This window comes from Hemibagrus wyckioides, linkage group LG02 (genome assembly GCF_019097595.1).
Source record: "Hemibagrus wyckioides isolate EC202008001 linkage group LG02, SWU_Hwy_1.0, whole genome shotgun sequence".
NCBI lineage: Eukaryota > Metazoa > Chordata > Actinopteri > Siluriformes > Bagridae > Hemibagrus > Hemibagrus wyckioides.
Genome location: NC_080711.1, coordinates 18,190,408 through 18,215,510, shown reverse-complemented (window position 1 = coordinate 18,215,510; position 25,103 = coordinate 18,190,408). Strand labels below are relative to the sequence as shown.

General features: G+C 38.3%; 1 protein-coding gene across 1 annotated transcript; it reads right to left on the bottom strand.

Moving 5' to 3' along the window:
- Positions 1-11,450: 11,450 nt before the first annotated feature.
- On the bottom strand, positions 11,451-23,598 carry gng13b (guanine nucleotide binding protein (G protein), gamma 13b). The gene is made up of 3 exons (XM_058405306.1): positions 23,302-23,598; positions 17,953-18,081; positions 11,451-13,438 (listed from the first exon to the last, which is right to left on the bottom strand). Exons 2-3 carry the CDS (start codon positions 18,048-18,050, stop codon positions 13,333-13,335), a joined length of 204 nt encoding a protein of 67 aa, XP_058261289.1. The 5' UTR covers positions 18,051-18,081; positions 23,302-23,598; the 3' UTR covers positions 11,451-13,332.
- Positions 23,599-25,103: the final 1,505 nt, after the last annotated feature.

The following is a 25,103-nucleotide window of genomic DNA, read 5'->3' as shown; positions in this document are numbered from 1 at the left end:
GGGCCAGACATGGACCAGCACTGGGCCACACCACATAAACCAAACCATAACCGGGCCACATCTGGCATGCCATCATATAAACAGTGCCATCACTGCAAGACTTGATCCACATCTGGTTGATATACCACTTGCAATGCCAGAACTCAGCCAGCAGTGCCGGCTTAATGCCAGATCTGTCCCAGACCCGTCTGCTATGTGGGTTTCTGAGCAAAATGCAGTCATTGGCAGCAAAGAAACATGGTAGAAAGGAGATATTGTCACCTGAGTTAGTTCAACACGTTTTTGTAAATAGTTAAATGCATGATTTTCATAGAATAGCCCTTCTGTCTTGCTGACATTACTACAGAATTCCCTCAGAAAACTCAAGTAAAATAGTATGGGACTAGAATTTATTATAGGAAGTAATTGTGGATAAGATTTCACACATATGTACACATTTCGAAAATTTATTAGCAATAGAACATTGAGGAATAACGGGACAGTTACACTCTTTGTTTCCTGCATTTGAACAAGCTAATCACCTAGCATGCTAACTAGCGTCCTTTAGGTGTTTTGTACAAAATATTTAACAGATCAGTAGCTGATAAAAGCAGGAAGTCAAAGAAATTTTATTTGGAACAGTTTTGCATATGTGTGTGTGTTTTTCTTTCAGGCAAATCCTGGTAAAGAGGTTGATGCTATATGTTAAATGGATCAATCAACGCTAGTGTTTCTAGCCTCGGTGGACAGAAAATGCCCTAAATGTGTGCTCATGTGGGCTAATGCTCCAAGCCGGAGTCATTAAATATTTACCATGGCAGCCATGTTTTATTGACTAAGATTGTGCTGAGCAAAAGCAGACAGACAGAAATGTATCAAAAAATATATGTCTTATTCCTCTTTCCAGTGGCCCAAATAGTTTTTATTCCTGATCCATTGTTTTAAATGGATTTAGGTGGTTTTAAAGATTCATTTACATCATTGTTACTCTGTGTGTCTAGCTTTAGCACCCTGATGTCCAGACTCCCTGTGCTTTTAGGTGTAGTGTTTCAGTGTCTGTTTATGAGCTGATGAATTGAACTCCAGCAAAAAAAATGACCACAGTGACCCATCAAACAAGGGCTGAACGCCAAACTGCCTATAGTGCACTATTAATGCTCACTCTCACACACACAATTGTGATGCTTATTAGTCATGAACATGTGTGTTTTAATTTCATGCTTATCCTTCTGATTCTTTGTAAAATATCCCCTATTTTGAGAACAAAAGACTGGCTCCATCACTGTGCTTCAGGAAGACAATTTACTGACTGCTCTCACACACTTCAGTACATGCACTATATCGTAAAAAGTTTGCGGATACCTGAGCATAACACGCGTGAGTGTCCAGATTTGCTCCTCTTTTGCTGTTATAATAAGCTCCACTCACCTGAGAAGGCTTTCCAGTAGATGCTGAAGTGTGGCTGTTGGGATTTGTATTCATTCAGCTACAAGGGCATTAGTGATATCAGACTGGGTAGAATCAGGGGTGTGGTAGCTTAGTGGTTAGGATGTTGGATCAGAAGGATGTGAGTTTAAACCCCAGGTTCACCAAGCTGCCACTGCTGGGGCCCTGAACAAGGCCCTTAACCCTCAGCTGTACAAAATGAGATAAAATGTAAGTCGCTCTGGATAAGGGCATCTGCCAAATGCCAGAAATGTAAATGTGCATGAGTTTTTCCACTCCTACCTTGACATACCATGTGTTTATAGAGTTTGCTTAGTGCACAGGAGCCTTGTCATGCTGGACCAGTATTTGGGCCTCTTTAGTTCCAGTGAAGGGAGTTAAATATACACTACCAGTCAAAAGTTTGGACACATCTTCTAATTCCATGGTCTTTCCTGATGTTTATTTCTTTCTACATTGTAAAACAATGCTGAAGGCGGCCGAAATACACAATAATGTCCTTTGAACAGTTGATATTGAGATATGTCTGCTACTGATGCTCTGTAAAGCCTTCATAACGGCTCTAATCTGAGGTGCTGTTAATTGGTGATTTCTGAGGCTGGTAACTCTAAATGAACTTCTCCTCTGCAGCAGAGGTAAGTTTTGGTCTTGCTTTACTGGGATGGTCTTCATGTGAGCCAGTTTCATCATGGTGCTTGATGGGTTTTGCAAATGCACTTGACAATACTGTTCTTGCAAGAACTATTCCAGAACACCTGACCTTCGTGTCTTAAAATAACAACTGACTGTTGTTTTTTGTCATTACATATGGATTACTTAAGTCCATGTGTGTTATTTCATAGTTTTGAAATCTCCAGTATTGTTCTAGAATGTAGAAAATAAATCCCTAAACAAAAAACATTGAATTAAAAGGTGTGTCCAAACTTTTGACTGGTAGTGTAAGTGACTCTCGATAAGGCTTGATATGTTTGCTTTACATTTCTTTACATTTTTAGTAAAAGCAAACCATTGCAAGAACAAATGAAGGACTCTAATGTAAAATAAACACATTATGAGTGTGTAGCAGATAATAAAATAAAACTGGTCCACTTAGACAGATAAGCAGCTTATAGAACTTTGTCTGGCTTTCTTATACTTAAAGCATGGTCAATGACAATTACTGTACCTTGAATTTCACTTAAGACTCTTTGTCTCCATGAGAGAGAGACAGAGAGAGAGAGAGACAAACAGAGAGAGAGACAGAGACAGACAGAGAGACAGAGAGAGAGAGAGAGAACTTTCCCTCCTCTTGTTTCTCGTCCATTATACTTCTATGTAACTTAATCTCTATTCTCAGTTCTTACTTTCCCTGTTTCCTCGAAACGTCTCTATATTACAGAATGTCTTATGTTTACTAAACCAGTGAGTAAAAAAAACAAAACAAAACAAGAAATGAATACTCCACATGAGAGCAGCACCTGGTGTAAAATGAAGCGGGATACAAAGCGATGGAGACTTGCCTTGCCTTGCCTTGCATGTGGTGGAAAAAAAGGGCTTAATCTGCAATCCTGAGATGACCTCTGGGACTTGCTGTTGGAAATGTTGGGATGTTGTTGTATCATCTGTATGAGAGTTAAAAGAATAGAATCTGAATATTACTTTATAAGCATATATTCTAATTAGGACGTAAGAAGCACTTTTCTCAGGTTTTTCACTTTTTATTTATCTTAAATCAGCTATAAGTATTCTGCGTATTGTTATTTCAGTATACTGTCATAATGATGTATCATTACAGCAGAAACACATACACACGCTTTCTTGTGGATCATGGAATATTTAGTCCCTTGTTTGCTGAACTAGGAAATATTGTACATCACTCATTCTCCCTGGAGATCTTCAGCACCACACACACACACACACACACACAAACACACTGTATATATATATATATACAGTTAATGGCGTTCATATGCCTACTTTAAACTTCTTATCCTAACCTTTATCAGTGACTTTTCAAAAAATATATATATATAAATAAATAAAATAAAATACACAATTTTTCTAAGAACCAGGTGATTGTGAGGCTGTTCGGTCCTCACATAGGGCTTTATACCTGTACATACACACATACACACGCATAGATGAACACACACACACACACACACATACGAAACACACTAACCAGGTTTCTCCTCCACATGCTCTGCTAATAAAACACCAGAGATTAGAGAGCTGACAGTAGGGATTTTAATCACCTTAAGACCACACACTCACACACACACACACACATGCGTGGAGTGTCAGAAGGCAACCATGATTACTTTGTGAGTGTGTGTGTGAGTGTGTGTGAGAGTGTACAAGCCTTGCACTGAAAATTTCTTTAAAAATTTTGTTTCAGATTTCTATTAAACATGTGAGGTTCAAAATCTGAGCAGAACAAGGACAAATACAAATGTGTCACTTGAAATAAAAATAATAAAAGCATTGTGAATAGACTGTGTAATTATAGATTTAACCCCGATCTATAATCTACATCAGGAGCCTCCGATCTTATCTGCAGAGAGGCCCGGTGTGGCTTCAGGCTTTCCTTCCAGCCAAAGATGAAGAACATTTGATATTCAAATGAAGAATAAGATGAACTGTGGAATCAAGTGGAACTAGATTGAAGCCACGTGATCTACATTCAGTTAAATAGTTCATTTGTGCGTATAAGGATCATCTAAAATGGCCGACATCCATCCATCCATTTTCTGTACCACTTAACCTACAGAGGGTTCTCAAGGGGCTCAAGGTGGGGCTCAACCTGGACATCAGGCACACACACGAGGTTGCCACTGAAAAGGTTTGCATAGCATCCAATATTTACCTCGTAGTCGCTCAGATGTTGTTAGTCAAACTGAGTATGAACATCCAGTGATGTGGTGCATGCTAGCTGATGTTAGCTAGTCAGCAATACAGCAGCATATAATAGCTTAGGGTTTTAAAATAACAACAAATAGTTAGCTAAGTACCTCTATATATAAAATATACAAATAAAAAAGGACGCATAGGCGTCTGAATGAAGAAATAAATTGGTCAGAATATATACCGTGTTTGTCTACAAGTGCTGACTATTTTTAATCGGATTCTATTTTCTGTACACTCATAAAAAGCATTCCAGTATATGTCGTACTGTGTATGGTTGTGTATGAGAAAAATAAAATTTGAAAGAGATATGAGTAAGGGGCAAGTAGCTGGAGGTTTTGTGGAAAAAGGCTCTGCATCACACAAAATTCACACACTCCGGTCTTTAAGTTTACATTTTCGTTGCTGGGGAAATAATGTGTGTGTGTGTCCCTGCAGAGTCAGGCAGAACAGGGCCTGTGCAAACACACCCAGCTCTGCTGAAGCTGAACTCACATGATGATCACACAGAGGAATTAACAACTTGACTTAAACGATATAGAAAACAGTCTTACAGCGCTTCAGAAAATAAAATGACTCGAGCAGTGTGTGAACAGGAGATTCTTCAAAACAAAATTACCTTTTCAATAGCTGTGATTCTAGAGATCTCTCTCTCTCTTTCTCTCTCCCTCTCTCTCTCTCTCTCTCTCTCTCTCTCTCTCTTTTATCACTTCCATAGACATTTCAGAGAATTAAAAAGTAAAAAATGACTCAACCGGCTCGAAGACTAATCACGTCCTGGAAAAAAATGAGCGAATAAACTACTGATCCTTTACAATATGGAAATGATGTCATCACTAAATCTGTTTCTATTCTCATCCACTTCCTGTGTCTGTGTCTTCTATAGTGTTTTGGACACAGAGTCTGTGACTGGAGGCTAGTGTAGTGTTTTACTTCAGCAGGTAAAATCATTTAAAACACCTTTAACACCGTGATTCTTTCGACTAAAGCAGTGTGTTAGTCTCATAACGTTATTAAGTTATTAAAATCAAATTTGAGACTTTTTTTATATAATACATTTACCATATAGCACGTTGCCACAAACAGACCTACACACAAACACACACACACACCCTCGACTCTGAGCGACAGAGGAGAGCGTTCATGTGTATGTGTGTGTTTGTCCCTGTGGATCCAGGCAGAATGGAAGCTGTGCAAACACACACATCTCTGTGGTTTAACTCTGTCACATAATGATCACCCGGCGGAATAAACCGGAACTCACATGGGGCTTTTTGTCTTTGTTTGCTTTGTGAAATGGCTGCGTCCTAATTACCGGAACGTAGTATGAGTACACTATCGTGAACTGTTTATTTCTTCCAGAGATGCCAGGTCATGTCATAGTCCCACTGTGTCGTTTCAACCATGTGTTCATAATGACTTATAGCATGTACTGTCATATACGTTGCCCTTTAGAATACCGTCAGCAGGAAGCTGGCTGCCTAACATTTTTGAGGGAAGCAAGATAAAATCAGTCACTTTTTTTTACTGAAGCAGTGTAAGGACATTTCTGGGTCTGATGTTGCTCTATTCACTCTCTCAGATTAAGATCAAGATTAGTAATCTGCTGATCTATGCATGTGTGTATGTGTGTGTGTGTGTGTGTGATTGCACTCTCTGCAGCCTGAGTGCAGGTTTAATCTTTAATCTGCCCAATATAATCCACTCTCTCAAACTGCTACTCCAAATCTACCTTCATAAAAAAATTCAACATTCATACAAAGTTTTATCTGAAATGAAAGTTAGCTTTCACTAGATTCCCTACAAACAGCATAATGTGTTCTGATATATGTTGTATTTGTGTACTGGCCCACTATAGTGAGGGTGAAGCGGACTCTATATGCTCTATACGGAGTAACACTTTAAGGGATGTTAGGAGGCATGTTTGTGTAATTTAATATTTCAAATGAAGTAAAATATAACCATATACACAGATTATATAATCATTAGCAGGGAATATGCTTTACTGTGGTACTCTCTCTCCTCATCAGCGCTCTACTTCTCTCCCTTTCTTTCTCTCTGGACAGACGTCGACTCCTTCCTCGAACTCAACTTCCCAGAACACACTGCAGTAGACAAACACAGGTGCTTTGACCTCTACAATCCCTAGCACAACACTCAACTGGGCTCCCGAGTTTTAATCACACAGCTGCTTGTTATGTCACTCACACTGTATAAAAACAGACATTGGACATTGTGCATTCATGCACATTGGACAATCAGTGTGTAGTGACGTTCACTGAAGCCTTTTCTTGTTCTTGTTTTTGTTTCCTGTTTTTATTTACTTTTGTTTTAGTATTTGCTGGTATTTGCCTGGATTTTTTTTAAAATCCAGTTTCACACTTTGGAACTGTCGACCTTGATCATTAAACTATTTCAACTGCATGTGGACTTCTTTATTTTTTCATACACCCTGCAGGAGGTTCAAGAGATTCGGTCACTTCAGTCCAAAAGATGTTAATCGGAAAGTTGCTTTAACTGAGAATCCAGTTAGAGACGTAGTTACTTTCTGGTTCAATTCAATTAGTGGATGCATGAAGTTAATAGTTTTAAGGTGGTTATATCTTTCTTAGGTAGAAAACAGGATATTTCAATCGAGTCTAGACCATTGACTAGACCATTTCAACAAAACTGCTTGCTTTTAAACTCTAAAAACTAAATTAAATGACTATTACAGTGACAGGAGTAAACATTTAAGAGGAGTCTGGCTGCATGTATAGTCCTAGTTGTAACTCAATCTCTGCAAACAACATGGCTTCCATCCTCATTATTCAGCAGCTCACTGAACCAACACATCTTATTATTTTGCATTGTTCATTCCTTTTTTTATTAAGCAGTTCATAAATTAATGTTATTCTTGTAACTGCATTGTCTGGATCCTTCTATGCTTGGAAAACATCTTTAATTTTGTTTTAGCTTTTGATAAAGTAAAAAAAATGGGTCATTTGTGATGCAGGGATAAATTTAGCACTCGATTATGATGTGTTTTGCATTTTTAAAAAAAGCGACACATTTGCATGGTGCGAAGATTCAGCAGCAGGTTCTGACTTGTAGCCGAACCCGAAGGATGCTGTCGTCCGTAGAGAATAGCAAAAAAAAGTACAAGTGTGAGAGGACTCATGTGTACTTTATACTTGGTGTGTAATCCTGAAATCTCTGCGTATTTTATATGCTGCATTGGAGCTTAGATGAGGAAAATGAACCAAAACTCTCTGTTCCCCCTTTGCAGATTTTCTTTTACCTCCATCTGTTAGAATTAAAGCCAAATATGTGCTCCGGAAGGTCCTGATCTGTGACTCCCTGGATCCTGATCCAACCGACATCACGCCAGCTGATAAAATACTGGAACAGTCCTCAAGACAGCCAAGCTGACTGATTCGAGAACACAATTTGAAGTGAAACACAGAACCATCAGTACTCTGATGTACACTCGGGTTCCGAAATCAAGACTATGTCCAAGATGTCATTAGTTATGTATTATATATTAATGATTAATTTAATAAACAGTTCTTGGCAGTGGACTCTTGGCAGTTTCTGAACCCAACTGTATATGAACTTGCTTTAGTGGAAAGTCCTGATAAGGCTTTTTGGTCTTCTATTATTTAAAGGAGAATAATGCTGCTCTAGCACTGGGTAAGAGAGCGGAAGCTGAGAAAGCTGGAAAGATGACAGCAAGTATGTAGAGTGTTTCTGTGTGTGTGTGTATATATAGCTACACTTCCATGCAAATGGTTCCCTGAATACAAAATGTTCTACGCCTCTCTGTCTTTGCAAAACCAAAGCTCTAGGCAGATATCAGAAGTAAAGATAAGGTGTATATGTAATGGTGTTGTGAGTGAGTTTTAGGGTTTGATCCTGAGCTCTGGTTGCCAGTCATTGGCTTGGCTACACCACCCTGCCACTAGGTGTAATTAAGTGTTTGAATGCATGTGACACCTCTAAATGTGAATAGTTATGGGCTACTCCTTTCTCTGCTCTCTGTATTTTCTATTGCCGTCTGTTGAACATGTGACTCACTCAGTCTCACTGCAGAGTTTATAGGGTCCATTGAAGCCAGATTCAGTCAGTAGAATCTGTTAATGGTAGATCCTGAGCTCTACACTGCTGCTTCGTTAATTTCCTGATTGTGATACTCTTCATAGTTCCCCAGAAATGCAGCCAGTGTATGCATCAAAAGACGTCAATGAATATCCTTTTGGCTAGAGTTTGAGTTCTGCCAGAACAATCACCTGATTTCTGTAATGCGCTAACCTGTCTTTAGACAGCAAACCCCATGGTTCCCTTAAAGCATAAGCTGGTGGTCACTTTGCCATGGCTCTTGAGAGTCCTCAATGGACACAGTAGACAGTAGGATCTGATCCAGATATCCAGTGCCTCCTGGTATCTGCACCAAAAACCTGCAGCTTTTTTAGTGGCAGGTGGTGCAGAGATACTTCCAGAAATGGCATTCACCCAAGTGGTTGCAGCATGTCATTAGAGGTCATTTATGGATCTGTCTCTGTATGTGAGGTAGCTGTGCATAGTTTCTCCCGGCTCTTCTACTAATTCTGAATGGTTCTCATGCCTGCTTCTATTTCTACTCTAATGCAGTGAAAGTATTCACTCTTTCTCGTCATCCAAGCTTTCTGTCTTGTGTTATTACTGTTTGGAGCAACTGGACTGCTTTGGAAACAATGGTTTCATCCGGTTTCTTTCTAGGTGCCTGAGCCTGTTGCAACCATGCAGCAAAGAAGAAGAAGCCTTTATTATCGCCACACATACATTACAGCAAATGGAATTGTTTTCTTCGCATGTACCAGCTGGGGAAGTAGGGGTCAGAGTGCAGCTATGATGGAGCACCCCTGGAGCTTTGCTCAGTTGCCCAACTGTGGTAGCTTGGCAGTGCTGGGGCTTGAAACCTGACCCTCAGATCAACAACCCAGAGCTTTAACCACTTGAGCACTATTTCTAGAAGTTTTTTTTTGATTACACAGTCAGAGGAAGAGAATGTGCATTCAAGGTTCTCATAGTCTATGAGTTATAGTCTATGCCTAAGCATTGATATTATGCCAGGAACCATAAGTGGATCATCAACGACTGTTTTTTTCTTTTGAGTTCCTCAGGAGTCCTTTGTCTGTCCGGTTAAACTGCCCACAGTTCTTCAAAGAAATCCTCTAGATCTTGAACTTTCTTTGCTTTTCCAGCATCTTCCACATGTTTCGTCTTTGAATTCCTGTTGTATCGGTCAGCTTTGTGCTCGGGTCTTCACCAGTGAACATTTGAACACAATTAGTGTTAAGTGTCTTTATGGACTCAGAAAGTACGCTGATCTATTAGTTGCTCAGGAGCGCTTGGTTGCACAATTCCATTGATCATAAACTGTTGAAGAAAGGACACTATTAACATTTACATTATTTCCTGTCCAGTGTCACCCAAATGAGGATGAGGTTCTCTTCTGAGTCTGAGCTTCTGAGGTGTCTTCCTTAGAGAGTATAATTTTTATTCTCTGTTTCTATACTTCTGTAAAGCTGCTTTGAGACAATGTCCAATGTTGAAAGTACATCTAAACTGAATTGAATTGAATCCAACTGAGGTAATTCTAAAATTGTGTGTGGTTGTCTGTCTATATGTGTGGCCCTGCGATGGACTGGCGACCTATCCAGGATGTACCCCTGCCTTTTGCCCTATGTGCACTGGGATAGGCTCCAATGGATGGATGGATGGATGAATCCAGTTGAATGTTTAACACGTTTTCTAACAATGACTATACGATTTGAGATAAATCTTTTCACACAAAGTACTACTGAGGAACTCGCACATTACAAAAGGTGCAAATATTCATTAGTGCTTATGAAGCTTAATGTATCCTGTTGCTTTTTTGGGCATCAGTGAATGTTTGCAGCTTTTTTTTAATAGGCATGTACGAGTCCCTCAGGTGTATTCAGTGTTAAAACATGGATCTCAAAATCATATATTCGCTGTTCCGGTGAAATATGCAGAAGATGGAATGTGCAGGAGCTGGAGGATTTTTCTGAAGAACTGTTCAGGACAGGAGACTCATGAAGAAAAACTGTTGCTGATGATCCAGGTAACAAGTGCAGTATTAAGATTTAATCGTGTGTAAACTGGTTTATTTGTGTAAATTCAGTTATTTTTTGTGTCTCTTCACATCTGTCATGTGAAATAGCTGATTTAGCCTGCAATTTTTATAATTGTATCTTTTATTATTATTATAATTATTATTATTACCATTTTGAATGTCAAATCCAGATTGACTGTTATATCACCAGCCTAAAGCCTTAATAGCACATCTAAGCTATTCTACTGACTGAGTCATGTTGATTACACTGAGTCTCCTTTCTTTGGCTGTACCTCTCAAATTTAATGAAACTGGAGGAGGGAACAGAAAAAGAGTCTTGTTCAGTGCCAAGTAAATATAGTGTCTTTTTTTCTTTTTTTCTTTAAAAAAAAAAAAGAATATTCTTTCATACATCTTCAGTAACTACTTTATCTTAGTCAGGGTCACTTTGGATCTGGAGCCAATCCTGGCAACAGTGAGATAGGGATGAGGAAGGAAAACACCCTGGATGAGATATCGGTCCATACAAGGACCAAAACAAAATCATTTATTGTCATAATATTATTCATTTTTGACACAATGGGAAGATATTGTTTGTGGCCCGGACTACCATTTAGCTAGATGACTAACATTGTTTTGATCTAATATTTAATATTCAGCATATAATATTTTTATGCTGAATCCACACAGGATCACGTCACCCATCAGCCCCTGCACATCACCTGACCACAAGACTCACTGTCAGGTGGACTTGATTCAGGTTTATGTTTAATGAATACGGCATTGAAGCCCTGGCTGTTTTTTATTTTGTATGTTCCATTGTCTAGTTTTTGTCTTGTGTTGTTGTGTGCCACCTCTGGTGTGTGTATTTGCCTTATAGTTCATTTTTAAGCTTCTAAGCTGCCTTCATGATTCCTGACAGCATTACACCTTTATCACACACACACACACACACACTTTACTGTGATATTCAGGTGTCTGCTTTTTACTTAGCTCATCATGCACACACACACACACACACGAAGAAAACAACACCCAAGCTGTCTAAAATTCCTCTACTTTATTTCAAGATAAGTGTTTTGTTTTTTTTTGTAAAACATTCAATAAAAAAATGCCATTACTTATTGCTTAGTCATTAACCTAGTACCTATGAACTTATGCATAATATCTAACTAAAGACGCCGCAGGTTTTTTGTTTTTTGTTTTTATTATTTTTAAATCGATAAATATATAAAAACAGAACAAAATCAGAAGTCAAAAAAATATGAACACACACCTTGCCTTGCCTTTGGGAAAAATAAAATAGTTTGTGCATCGGAGCCGGTTCACTTACAAAAACACATTCATTCTCTTTAAGGAAAGTGTGACCAAGGCAGTATCAGATGGTGAGAACTGGCATAATGTGTGTTATTTCTTCTTCCGCTCGTCACACAGTCAGGTCTGAGAGTCTGAGTTTTACCACCAAGAGCTTCATATATTTCATATCTATTGAAAAAAATAAAACAAGTGGATATTATTCTCTATTAATGTGGGTCCGGTAAACATTAAGGAGGTTCAGTTACTGGACTGTTTTGGGTTTTTTCAGTCAGTTGAATTAAACACAGCTTGTCATGCCTACATTGTACGCAATTTTTGATGACTTAGTGACATTAAAACACTGGTATTTTTCCAGCTAGGTAACAAATATAAATAGTTTAGATCATTAGTTTAATTGATAAACCAAATAGAAGATATTTTTGTTTCGATTAGATATTTCTGTTTAAATATCGCCAGGAAATTTCTGGAAAAACTCTTCACGTGATGTTTTCAAGAATTCCACTGAACAGACAGCAGTACACTTGTCTTAAAACAACTACTATTTATTGACATTTATTTGCATAAAAAAAATGAAATCAAATTTAAAAATAATCAACATGACCATGACAACTATGTCGATCTTTACACATAACCTACAGTCTTTTATTTTTTAAACTCATTTACAACAACATGATTTGCAGAAAGCTCAACCAATATCTACAATATTAATAAAACATTTCTACATAGTTTTTGTGAAATATTTTTTTCTTTGTGTCAAAGTATGTAATAAGAAGGCCCACGATTTTTTGTTTTTTTGCCAGAATGTGACAATGGGTTTTTAAAAAGCCGTAGAGTCATATGCAATACAATATCGTATTAAATGAAGAAGCAGCTAAACACTGGATTTATTTCAGTGTTTAAATAATAGATTGCAGAAATATATCAATGGAGTCTATTACACTTTTTTAAGATTTTCGGCTACGAGAACATATGAAGCGGTGAAAGAATATGAAAACTTTCTCGGTAGTGCAACTCAGAACCTCAGACCTGAATATTAAAAAAGCATCAAGTCCATCAGAGCATCAACAGTTAATTAAAAAAAAAAGAGACATAAATAAATAAATAGATCATAAATTAATGAATCGAACAGACTTAACAAAACGGTGCTGAATTTTAAGATGTGGTTGCTGTCTAAATGGTGCACTGTCGTGATGGACAGATTAACACGCTGCAAAGAGAAAAAGAAGACAGATCTCTACACTTCCGAGTGAGAAATCTTCTCCTCCGGATTATTTGCAGGCGTTAATCTGCCGCTCGTTTTCTGGCAGTGAGACTCTAAAAGTTGAGTTTTTATTTTTTAAAAAGAAGAAGAAGAAGAAGAAGGGAAAAAAAGCTCAAGCAAAACTAATGGAACAGATTGAAAGAACTAAGTGCATATAAAGAGTTCTTTTTCTAGGAATATCATATTAATAGTGAATTTTTAATAACATATTGACCTTTATGAATATTATATAGTAATGCGTGGCATAGTTTCAGATCTTGCAAGTAGTGACTGTACGGTGCTAATGCCTCTGTGTGTGTGTGTGTGTGTGTGTGGACATTCAGATCTGTGCTGTTCTGTTGTTTCCGTCCTAAATGATCACGCACTTGCCCTTTTCCACCCATGGATTATTCTTCATCAGCTCAGGGTTCAAAAACGGGTCAGTGGGCACACCATCCTCGATCCACTTCACCAAGCTGGAACAGGAACAGGAAGTGAACGTCAGACAAATATACTGATTAGATGAGTAATGTCTTTTTTTAACATCACTCATATTAAGGCTCAACACCAGACACCAGATTACACAGAATCTGTTCTACTGTGCGGCTTGAAAGTGTATTTTGTATGTAATTTGATTATAGAGCGTTATTCTGTGTATTACACATCGAACGCACGGTAAAATTGAGCACAAGTGTGGGGTGTGGAAACTTCTCAGATGTTGCTGCATTTTTAAAAATAGAAAATGAAAAATGGGGAATGAAATATTTTTAGGAATGATATTTTCCATAGAAAAATAACGTAGAGATGTTCTGATTTAGGCTGCTTTCGAACTTTTCTGGCTTGTTTCTAGCAGCGAGATATGGATTCACTCTTGCCTGAAGATGTCAAAATATCGTGCTTGATCGTGTGCTTTTCTCACAAAGCCGGCGAGTTTTCCAATAAAACCAGACCCAGACACAAAGCAGACATATGCCTGATTAATTCTGTTTGTAATCTGATACCAGCTGTCAAAATGTCTGTGCGTCATCAGATCAGCTTCATCAGCAGACAATGGAACAACAAACAACACTAACTGGCCAAAAGTATGCAGACACCTGATCTTCTTCGATTGATGGTTTGGGGAACATCCCATTGCAAAAACCAATGGCGTTAATCAGCAATAGATTTTGTGTCCTTTCAACTATGCATATATATATATATATATATATATATATATATATATATATATATATATATATATATATATATATATATATACACTACTCACAAAAAGTTAAGGATATTTGGCTTTTGGGTGAAATTTATGGAAAAGTTCACGCTACAGTGATATTATATTATGAAAGTAGGGCATTTAAGTAAAAGCATGCAATGGTGTTTTCCTCATCTCAAACAATTTATTGAAACAAAAGCCAACAACAGTGGGGGGTATACCACAACAAAAAATGTCAACGTCTCAATAGTTTGTCATGTGCCCTTGACCATCAATTACAGCTTGACAACGACGTCTCATGCTGTTCACGAGTCGACTTATTGTCTGCTGAGACATGGCATTCCACTCTTCTTGAAGGGCGGTCCTCAGGTCATTGAGGTTCTGGGGTGCAGGGTTACAAGCCTCTACACGGCGACTCAGCTGATCCCATAGGTTTTCTATGAGATTCAGGTCTGGAGAAAGTGCAGGCCACTTCATTTGAGGTACCCCAGCCTCCAGCAGCCGTTCCCTAATGATGAGCTGGAGAATTGTCGTCCATGAAGATGAAATTAGGCCTGTTGTTCATGCAGAATGACTGGATTAATGATGTTATTCAGGCTTGTCACTGTACCATTCACAAGATATAGGGCAGTTCTGTATTGAGTAGACACACCTGCCCAGACTGTAACACCACCACAACAGTGGCTGATGCATAGCACTCTCCTTGACGTCTCCAACATCGTTGGCGGCCATCATTTCTGCTCAACGTGAATCAACTTTCATCAGAGAACAGCACTGAGGCCCACTGGTCCCTCGTCCAGTGTAAATGCTCCCTGGCCTGGTGGTGTGGTCAGGTACCCTTGCAGGTCATCTAGTACGCAGACCACTCTGATGTAAACGGTTTTGAATGGTCTGACGTGACACTTGGGTGCCTTTCACCTCCCTTAAATGTGCCTGGAGTTGAGTGGCATTCATCATCCGGTTCCTCAGGGCACTGTTCACAATGAAGCCGTCATCAACATGGGATGTGGCCAAAGGACGTCCACTTCTATGCCTTTCTGTGACTCTTCCAGTCTCTCTGTATCTCTGTCGCAACCTGCTGATGACACTCTGTGACACTCTAAGCTCAGTGGCCACTTCCATCCTGTTTGAAGCCTCGCATTGGCAAGGTACTGTTGATCAATTGTTAGGTGTGGTCTTGGTCTCATGATGTCAAAATGTGAACAGCATGATGAAGAGGACTGTTTAAATACCAATTCTAATTGAACCAGAAAATTCATTGGTCGATTTATTGATCAAATACCAGTTGTGAATTTTACCGTTAAGCACCTTGTTAGAGAACAGCAAGTTATGCAAAAAGTACTGAAACACTGAACAGTTGGACATGAGCATTCAAAAGTGTAGAGAAGGTCAAATTAAGTTCACCTGGAAAGGTTATAGTGCATTTTAGGTGCATCCTGAAATTTCACCCGAAAGCCGAATATCCTTAACTTTTTGTGATTAGTGTATATACATATATATATATATATATATATATATATATATATATATATATATATATATATATATATATGGATTTTATTCCCATTCAGCTGCAGTTAGTGAATCTGGGTACTGATGTTGGGCAGGAAGACATGGGGCAAGTTCCAATTCATCACAAAAATGTTCTAGTGATGGGAAATTGGAATTTTACAACAACTGGAGGCATTCTAAACAATTATATGCTTCCAACTTTAACCTACAACCATTATAATATAATATAATATAACCTAGCCATTTTCCTCACTAACAAGGTGTTATTTTTTTCACCCACTCAGTGGATGTTCTTTGTTTTTATATATATATATAATATATATTTAATTATATATATATATATATATAAATGTGGACCAATTTTATATAATCTGAAATTGAGTTACCCAAAAATTCTTCTCTTCTGTTAGTGACTAAAAAAGATTTTAGTATACAAAATCAATTTAAATATATAATAAGTCTAATATTAATCTTGAACTTTTTGTACTATATTTCTTTATATATTCTGTAAAGCTGTTTTGTGACAACGTCCATTGTTAAAAGCGCTACACAAATAAAATTGAATTGATTTGAAATAAATTTAAGGGATTTCTGAGGATCGAACACACGCTGTGTTGAGGAGAATCTTTTTATTTCTTGTCAATATATGAAGTATAGAATGCAAATAGAGCATTACTAGACTTTGGTATAAGCAGGACATCATCTTACTTGGAGAATGGGGAAAAATCGGCAAAAAAATATACAGAACTAGCTTTTTGTTTAAGACTTAACATAGGAAAATTGAACACGTATTTTAATATAAACAATAATGAACGTGAATCTGTAAGCATTTACTTACCTCAAAAACAGAATGTATCCCACTTATTCTATTGTTTTATTTTTTCTATACACTATTTTGGTGATATCTCATAATGCTATCTGCTCATTAACTTTACTTATTCACGTAATTATAACACAATTGAATTAAAAAATGGAAGTTCTTGATCGATCTCTGGTTCTAGAGTGTTAAATCCTGCTAAACTCGAACTGTCGAAGAGTTTTGCAGTCGATAAAAATGACAGACGTCCAGCATGTTGCGTGTGGGAGGAGTTTCACGCTGATTCATAACGACTGGTATTTCTGAGCAAAGATCTGGGACGCTGACTGAAATAGGGATGATATTGAAGCTCCTCGGATTTTGATGATTGGTATTTTTTAAGTACCTTATAAATACCATTCACTTCACTGTGGTGCTTCATGGTAACTGGACTGGTAAATGGACTCTATGGCTAAAAGTTTGTGGTCAGCTATGATATGAAGTGCGTGAGTGCGAGGTATTTCAGTGTGAATCAGCAATTACAGAGTGATGCTGTGAGAAGTGGAGAGAGCTGGCTGCTGGCAGCTGATTAAGTGTTGGTAGTATTGAAGTAAACAGTTTGTTAATGTGTTAAAGAATAGAGGCTCTTTAGAAGCTGGTGATGAAAGTCTGACACAAAGCTTATATCATGACCATTAACCGATCCTGAAGATCTGACTACAACATTCATCTTTGGTTTAGTTCTTGAGTAAGAATATTCTAGAATATTTTTATTATATAAGGTGGAGCATAAGAGCATGAAACACATTACATCAAAATGCTGAGCACTTCTGCTACTAATTTGTTAGAGGATTTGTATTTTTTGACGTATGTCGAGGAACTCAAAGTTGCAGAAAGCAGTGCAGTTATATGACGCAGTGGTACTGAGTTACGACAGGAACTTGGCTCGGCTCGGCTCGGCTCGGCTTAGGAAGCTGATCTGTTTGAGCGGAGTGGACAGATAAGGAGGTGCGAGAGCTGAACAGACTACACGACTAAAGTGTTGCTGCATTACTAAAAAGTAAACGAGGCCTAAATCCCACTAGTGCCAATTCAGCAGGAAGTCAAATGTCACTGAGGGTAAACAAAGTAGACCAAAATAGACCATTCTGATTATAAACATTAAAACTAGATCACATTCACTGTGATATTAATATGAAAATCGTGCAATTTTTGACAATGCTCTGTAGAAACAATTCCCTTTGGTGGAATTAGGGATAAGTTCTCTTTAAAGTGTTAAACCGAATCGTGAAGTCGCTGCTAATGACTCGTGAATCAGTCGGTGTGTGTTTCATTATAATATTTATATTATTTCAGTGCATTGTAAATTTCCTCTGTGGATTTCTGTGTATACCTCAATGACAGTTTGATATCAGCGCTTATCATCAGCCTGCGGTCAGGATGTTATAGGAATGATGGGTGTGGCTTCTTACTCTGTGACTGTCTTGGATGATTTCTCTCTCTTAAACGCCAGCTGGTACTTCAGGCTCTCTACCTCTTTCTTCAGCTGTGGCACATCCATTTCATCCATGACTGTGGATTTAAGTTCAATCACACCAAACCTAGAGGGGGAAAATTAAGAAATAAAGAAAAGGGTTCAAAAAAATGATAAAACAAACAAACAAACAAAAAAAAACCGAGAACTGTCTTGAGCTATTTAAGACGGATGATATGTGATCTAAATACAGCAAACTGCAATCTGAAAACCTGTTCCTCCCACACACTGATAAAGGAATGAGCCAGGACAGTGTTAAAGTGTTTCTGTGTGTGTGTGTGTGTGTGTGTGTGTGCTTTAAAAGCATCCATCATGCAGGTGTTCCATTGCTTTAAAAGCATTTTTCCAGCCGCTCAGTCACCGACGTCTCTGATCTGATTTCACTCAGTCTGTAGCGCACACTAAGAGTTCACTCCTGTTGTCCTAGACGCTTTAAATTTGATTGCATTACAACTGTTACTGTAAAATTCTCAATTTGTCTTTTGTCCAATTCACTTCCTGCATTGGGATACTCCTGCGGGTGGATATTTATGTAAGAGGAAAGAAAGAGATATCAGGAAAAAAGATGCTACAATCTGTTTTCTTTTTTTTTTTTTTTGCCATTTTAGCCATTATTAACATTTTTGAATGTTATGTTCCTGTGATATAAACCAACGTTTAAAACTGTGTCTTGTTGCTTTGCATTGACTGGAACGAAATTCTACTGAAGTTACAATTTACTAAATTGCCTCCAAATGAAAATGAAAAACTTCAGCAATAGATTTATTTTTACAGATGCATAGAATTTAAATGATTGATTTTGCCTTTACACATCCATCTGTTTTCTCTACTGCTTATCCTATACATGGTTGCAGGGAGCCTGGAGCCTGGAGTCTATCCCATGGGACTTGGATGGGATGTCAGTCCATCACAGGGCACAAACACACACACTCACACACTACAGATAATTTCGAGATGCCAATCAGCCTACAACACGTAGCTTTAGACTTGAGGAGGACCCTGTGGACATGCAAAGCGCTGACCATTAACCACCACTGCACCCCTTGTTTACTTTTATATACTTGTGAAAATTAAAAGACACTAATTTAAAAGTGTTCACTAACTGAAAGACTTTAAGTTAATAAAGTAAAAAGTATAAATCTTAAATAGTCTGTCACGTTACTACAACAAAGAAAGCAGGCAATAAATAAAAGTAATGATAACACAATATATCACGATTTCAGGTATAAATCTCTCGTCATAATTTTTTTTGTATTTTTCTTCCAAAAGTTTTCGAAAAAAATATTTTCAGTTATTTTCAATAATTATGATTACTACTGCAATTACTACTATAAATGTAGCTGGAGTGGCGATCTCTGGAGTCTAAGCATGCTTCACAAATACCATGGCCCCTAAACCCCCAGGAGCCAGTTCTTTCCAAGTTACATAAAACAGGAAAGAGACCACACTCCAAGATGAGGATCCAGCATGGCTGTAGGTTTTCATTCTGACCAATCAGGAGCCACACCTGATTCCATTTGTTTCATCAGTTCATCTTGGACGCCAATCAGTAACAGGTTTGTCTCCTACTTGGCTGCCCTTTGTGGATAAGATTGAAGACCCCTAATATTCTAACCCTTAAAAATCCCGACACATATGATTCCTGCAAAACATTTACGTAAATTTTGTTCTGCTTTCAAATTTCATGGGGTTCAAGTATTTGATAAACACTAAGCTCCGCCCGCACAAGGATGTCCAGCATGTTTTTGATCTTTATTGAGAAACGATCTCTGCTTAGTGGATTTGTGAAGACATGCTAAAGTTTTTTGTTCACAAATGTATGTTGTAGTGGGTGGAGCTCAATTCAGTTAAGATAAACCTTTATTCGTCCAATAGTGGGGAAATTTCAATACAGTCCAATGAAATCAATACAATCCAGATGCAACTGTGTTCCCACTATGCTACAGAATCAGTGGAAAACAGAATTTCCGTCTTTTGAGGTATGCTAAAACTTAAAACGCTGCATTATAGCGCGACCATCAGGTCGATCAAGCTTATCTCTCTAGCCTGAGTAGCAGGATGGACTACTGCCTATTGACCATATAACATATCTGTATGACCTACAGTCTGGTAGAACAAGAACATGCAGAGGAGGAGGAGGAAGAAGAAGAAGAAGAAGTAGTAGAAATAGAAGAAGAAGAAGAATCCTAATGAAAATAAGAGAAGCCCATGCACAATTAAAAATAATAATAATAATAATAATGAGAATAAGAAGAAAAAGAAGAGGAAGTAGAATGTGGTATTTCTCAGTAGTAGGATTTTGTGGGATCACTAATACAGTGTAATTACTGTTGCAGAACCTTGTCTCAGCTGTTCATTTAAATACTTTAAAAAAAATAATCATTCATATTTACATGACCAGCATATCATTTTATCCGGATACATTCGTTTTCAGTTTCAAATGAAAGAGAAGCTAAAAAAGCAAAAACATTCAAAACTTTTACAAACCTGTACATTTATCAAAGAGAGTGTCTGTAATCTATAACGGCCTACACTGACTCAACGTGCCATTAGCGTGTCTTGTGTAACAGAACAGGACGCAGTCTGGCTTTTGCCTAAAGCCAAAGCACAGATGAGTGAACACACTGAGATCGATGAGTCCTCGAAAACACAGTGTACTGTGACTCAATCTCACTTTGAAAACTCTGATCAGTTATATAGCCAGCAACACAGCCGCAATAAAAAGCTGTGTGCTGATACAGAACTCCCAGACTGCAATAACTGCCAAGTAATCACAATTTCTGCTAAACAAATCTCCACACGTACTTGACACTTTTACATTCATGCAAGTTAATGCTTCAGCCAATCATGTGGCAGAGATGCAAGGCATAAATTTACATGTCAAGAGCTTCAATTAATCTTCATACCAAATAGCAGATTGGGGAAAATGTGATCTCAGTGACTCTGACTGTCACATGGCTGTCGTGCGCCAGATGGGTTGATCTCCTGGTATTTTCATGCGCAACAATCTCTCAGACGGAATAGTGAGAAAAAGAAAAAAGCATCCACCTTGTCAATGGGATAAACCAGAGAACAATAGCCTGCATGTCAAAACTTCGGCTACAAGAGCAACGGATAACAGGAATCTGAGGCTATAATGGGTACAGACTCACCGAAGTTCAGTGTGTGAACTGCTGTGTGTGAATATCTCAGAAAGTCAGCGGTTTTCCGTAACCCTCCATCCATGCCATGATCAAACTCCATGATTTCTCAATAGGATGTTTGATATTCACTGAAGCTCTTGACGTGTGTCTGCATGAATCTTGTGCATTTGGCTGCTGCAACACAACTGGCTGATTGAATAAGTGCATGAATGAGCAGAGGTTCAGGTGTTCCTATTATAGTGGCTAGTGTCTGTATATGTCATTTTGCCACTCTTATTTGTGATATCCTGCTTCTAAGGCAGTCATGTCTTAAAGGTCTTATGCTGTTTAACAGAACTGCTTGCTTACCTCCTCTCAAATAGCAAGTACATCCGATTGAATTTTGTGCTTTATTAAAAAAGCAGCAAAAAAAAAAAAAGGTGTGTTATAAGCAGCAAATCTGTCCTGGTGGGAAGAATAAAGGCTAAAGCAAATATATTTAGTACAAAACAAGATGTCTGAATAGACAGATTGTGTTAAACCAGAAGTGAAGGTGTGTTAAAGCCGTCCTCTTCTTTATTTCTGTGACTATTTAATAAAAACTGGTTCTCTTCTCAGGCTTATTCTGACTGGTTGAATCTCTGGCACTAACACAGACACCGCTCGAACCAGCACTTCTTTCTTTTCTGGCAATCTGGCAGAAGAACCGAATGTTTTCTGGCCCTAAACAGAGGACATGGGTTGTCACCTCACAGGCACAGATACTAGATGATCTGATCAAGTGCATCTCAGTAGAGACACTGAGTGTTCTCTTGCCACAGGATAGGTGTGGTTGGCACACAGATGCAATGAAAAATTTTTAACTGGGAAATTTCACCAGCACATTTGTTTGCTGAGAAAAAGAGAAGGAGAGAGAGAGACAGAGAGAGAGAGAGAAAGAGAGACAGAGAGAGAGAGAGAGAGAGAGAGAGAGAGGCAGACAGACGGAGACTGAACCTCACTGAAATGACTCTTTGGGGAAAATGACAGCTCTTCCTTAGTGATGGTGACAGCAGTGCTTGCTATCTAACAACACGTCGCCACCAGGGAACCTCCATCCGTACCCTCCACTCCTTACTTTATACTGTACAACCCCCCCACCCCCACACACAATGCTTTGGGGATTAGTGATAATGTACTAATCACAATCTCCACGACTGAAAGAAAAGCTAGATATAAATAACTCTTTCAAAACAAAAAAAAAAACATTAAAGTTTCTTAAAATGTAGATTTTTGAACTGACCTTTTGAACCGCTGGGTCTGGTCCGAATTATAGGTGTGAACGCAAGCACATCAATTTGTACTTTTACATTTAGCTTTAACTGAACAGAGAATTAAACCGAATGAATGGAAACGGTTCTATGCGGTTGAATAGACACATCTCTCAAAGTTCGGCAAAGATGTGCATTGATTAAACTGTACAAGTTACTTGTTCATTCAGCACTTTAAGTGTTAATGCAGCACTGTAGGTGTTAATTCAGCACTGTAATTCAAAAAATCCTCAGTCAGCGTGTTTATATTTAGGTGATAGAAAAAAACCCTCTAATCTAACTCAGGGCATGCAGCTCCATCCTGTGCACATCACATCATACTGAGGATAGGTAAAGCTGTACTACTTTCATTTACTGTGTGATTGACACAAAGCTTTCTGGGATCAAGCTGACTTAAAGTTGATTACATGATCAGAAGACAGAAATCATCTTTGAGCCATTTTAGGATATTATGACATAATATACAACCACACTGTACACATGAACAGAAATTACATTTCTGCATAAATGCGTTTGGAGTCTCTCTCTCTCTCTCTCTGTGTGTGTGTGTGTGTGTGTGTGTGTGTACAGGACTACCGGAAGACTCTGCAGTTATTATGTCAGCAAAGCAAATAGTAAAATTATCAGATCTATCCGAGATCCGCATGAAAAATCCCAATTTTTTTTTTACATAACAGTGTCTGTTCCATGTGCAGTGTCCAGGATGGTGAGGAAATTGATTATAAGGCAATAAACTCATCCGCATTGTGCGGTAAAGTCATGAGTCATATCTAAATATACCACAGAGCTGTAAAATAACAACAATGCCCCGAGGATCACATCTGATTTTATTCCCGTATATAAGCTAGATCTTACCTTAGGCTGAAACTGTGGCTGGTGGGTTTTTTTTATTATTATTTTTTTTTTATATATATATATATATATGTGTGTATATATATATATATATATTTTCAGTAAAGGACGCGAGGTAGCTGTAAATCCAAGTGCATAAAATTTGAATGCTCCAAATCCTGTAGATCCTTTAAGACACTAAAAGCGCAGAATAAAGGGGAGCAGGCTGCAGTCTGGACTCGCTAATCCCCAGTGATGTGGAGCTGCAGGGGAACAGAAAGGATGCTGGAAGTGGAGATGAGCACAGAGAGGAAAAAAGAGCTTACAGGCTGCTGAATCGCAAACGAGTATTGAATCGGCTCGTTTGTGAACGACTCTTTTGAAAGATCCGGTTCACAACACGGAAGAATCTTTTCTCTTTTTTTCCCTCTGTATAGCTAAATGCCAATAAGACAAAATTCATTTCAATTCAGCAATGGACATTGTCTCAAAGCTGCTTTAAAGAAAAAAAAAAGATAGATAGATAGATAGATAGATAGATAGATAGATAGATAGATAGATAGATAGATAGACAATATTGCCAAACGTATATTGCCAAATATTGCCAAACAATGTTGGGACACCTCTCCAAATCATTGAATTCAGGTGTTGTATTTCAGGGCTTGGACTCGGCCCCTTAGTTCCAGTGAAAGGAACCCTTAATGCTTCAGCATACCAAGACATTTTGGACAATTTCCTGCTCTCAACTTTGTGGGAACAGTTTGGGGATGACCCCTTCCTGTTCCAACATGACTGTACATCAGTGCACAAAGCAAGGTCCATAAAGACACGGATGAGTGAGTTTGGTGTGGAGGAACTTTACAGAGTCTTGAGGAAATTCATTCCACTTTTAACACGCAGTCTATTAAGGTCTCATCTGTTCAGTGAAGGACACTTTTTGTAGCAATTGCAGTCTGAAGCCATCTTCATGGTCTCTAAGTGGTACTATTCAGAGAAATTTCATGGATCCCTAATCTGCCATCTTCAGCAGCAGCCCTTTGCATCATTAATCTTATGTCCTTAGTCTTATGTTCTTTTTAAACAAAGAAAACCACCCAATAAATCTTTTCATTTTCAAATGTTTTAATGGATTGGATTGGATTTAAAATATTTTCCACTTGTCCTGTAAAAGTATTAGCATGCTACATATAAGTAATATTTTCCTGTCTCAATGTCTACCATTAAAAGCTAATTGCAGCGTGATGTAATGTAATCCATGCATCCATTTTCTATACCCACTTAATTCCTAATTAGGGTCACGGGGATCTGCTGGAGCCTATCCCAGCACACATTGGGTGAAAGGCAGGGGTAAACAATGTAATCATGTAATGTAATGTAATGCCATTGCTGATTAGTCAAATACAGACTATACTTAAGAAGTAGCACCACGCTACATTCCAACATTGATGCTTCTTCCCCAATATGCTAAAACAGTTCTTCACCACTTTGACAAGCAACACGGTGAAGCTGCCACCCATGCTGCCCACCTGAAAACATGCAACCACTTGTTCTTCACCATTGCTGGGTGAGGTCCACTTTGCACAAAAATTTATACCACCTAGCCCATAAGGGGTAATATACAACATACTGAAATGTGCGTGGACCAACTAGTGGATGTCGTTACCAATATATTGAACCTCTCACTGCAGCAAGCTGCTGTCTCTACCTGCCTCAAATCTATCACCATACATCCCCGTGCCCAAGAAATCAGCAGTGCAATGCTAACCCTAGACAGAGCAAACAGATTTACATAGGACGCAGTCTCTTCTGTACTTCACACAGCTGTT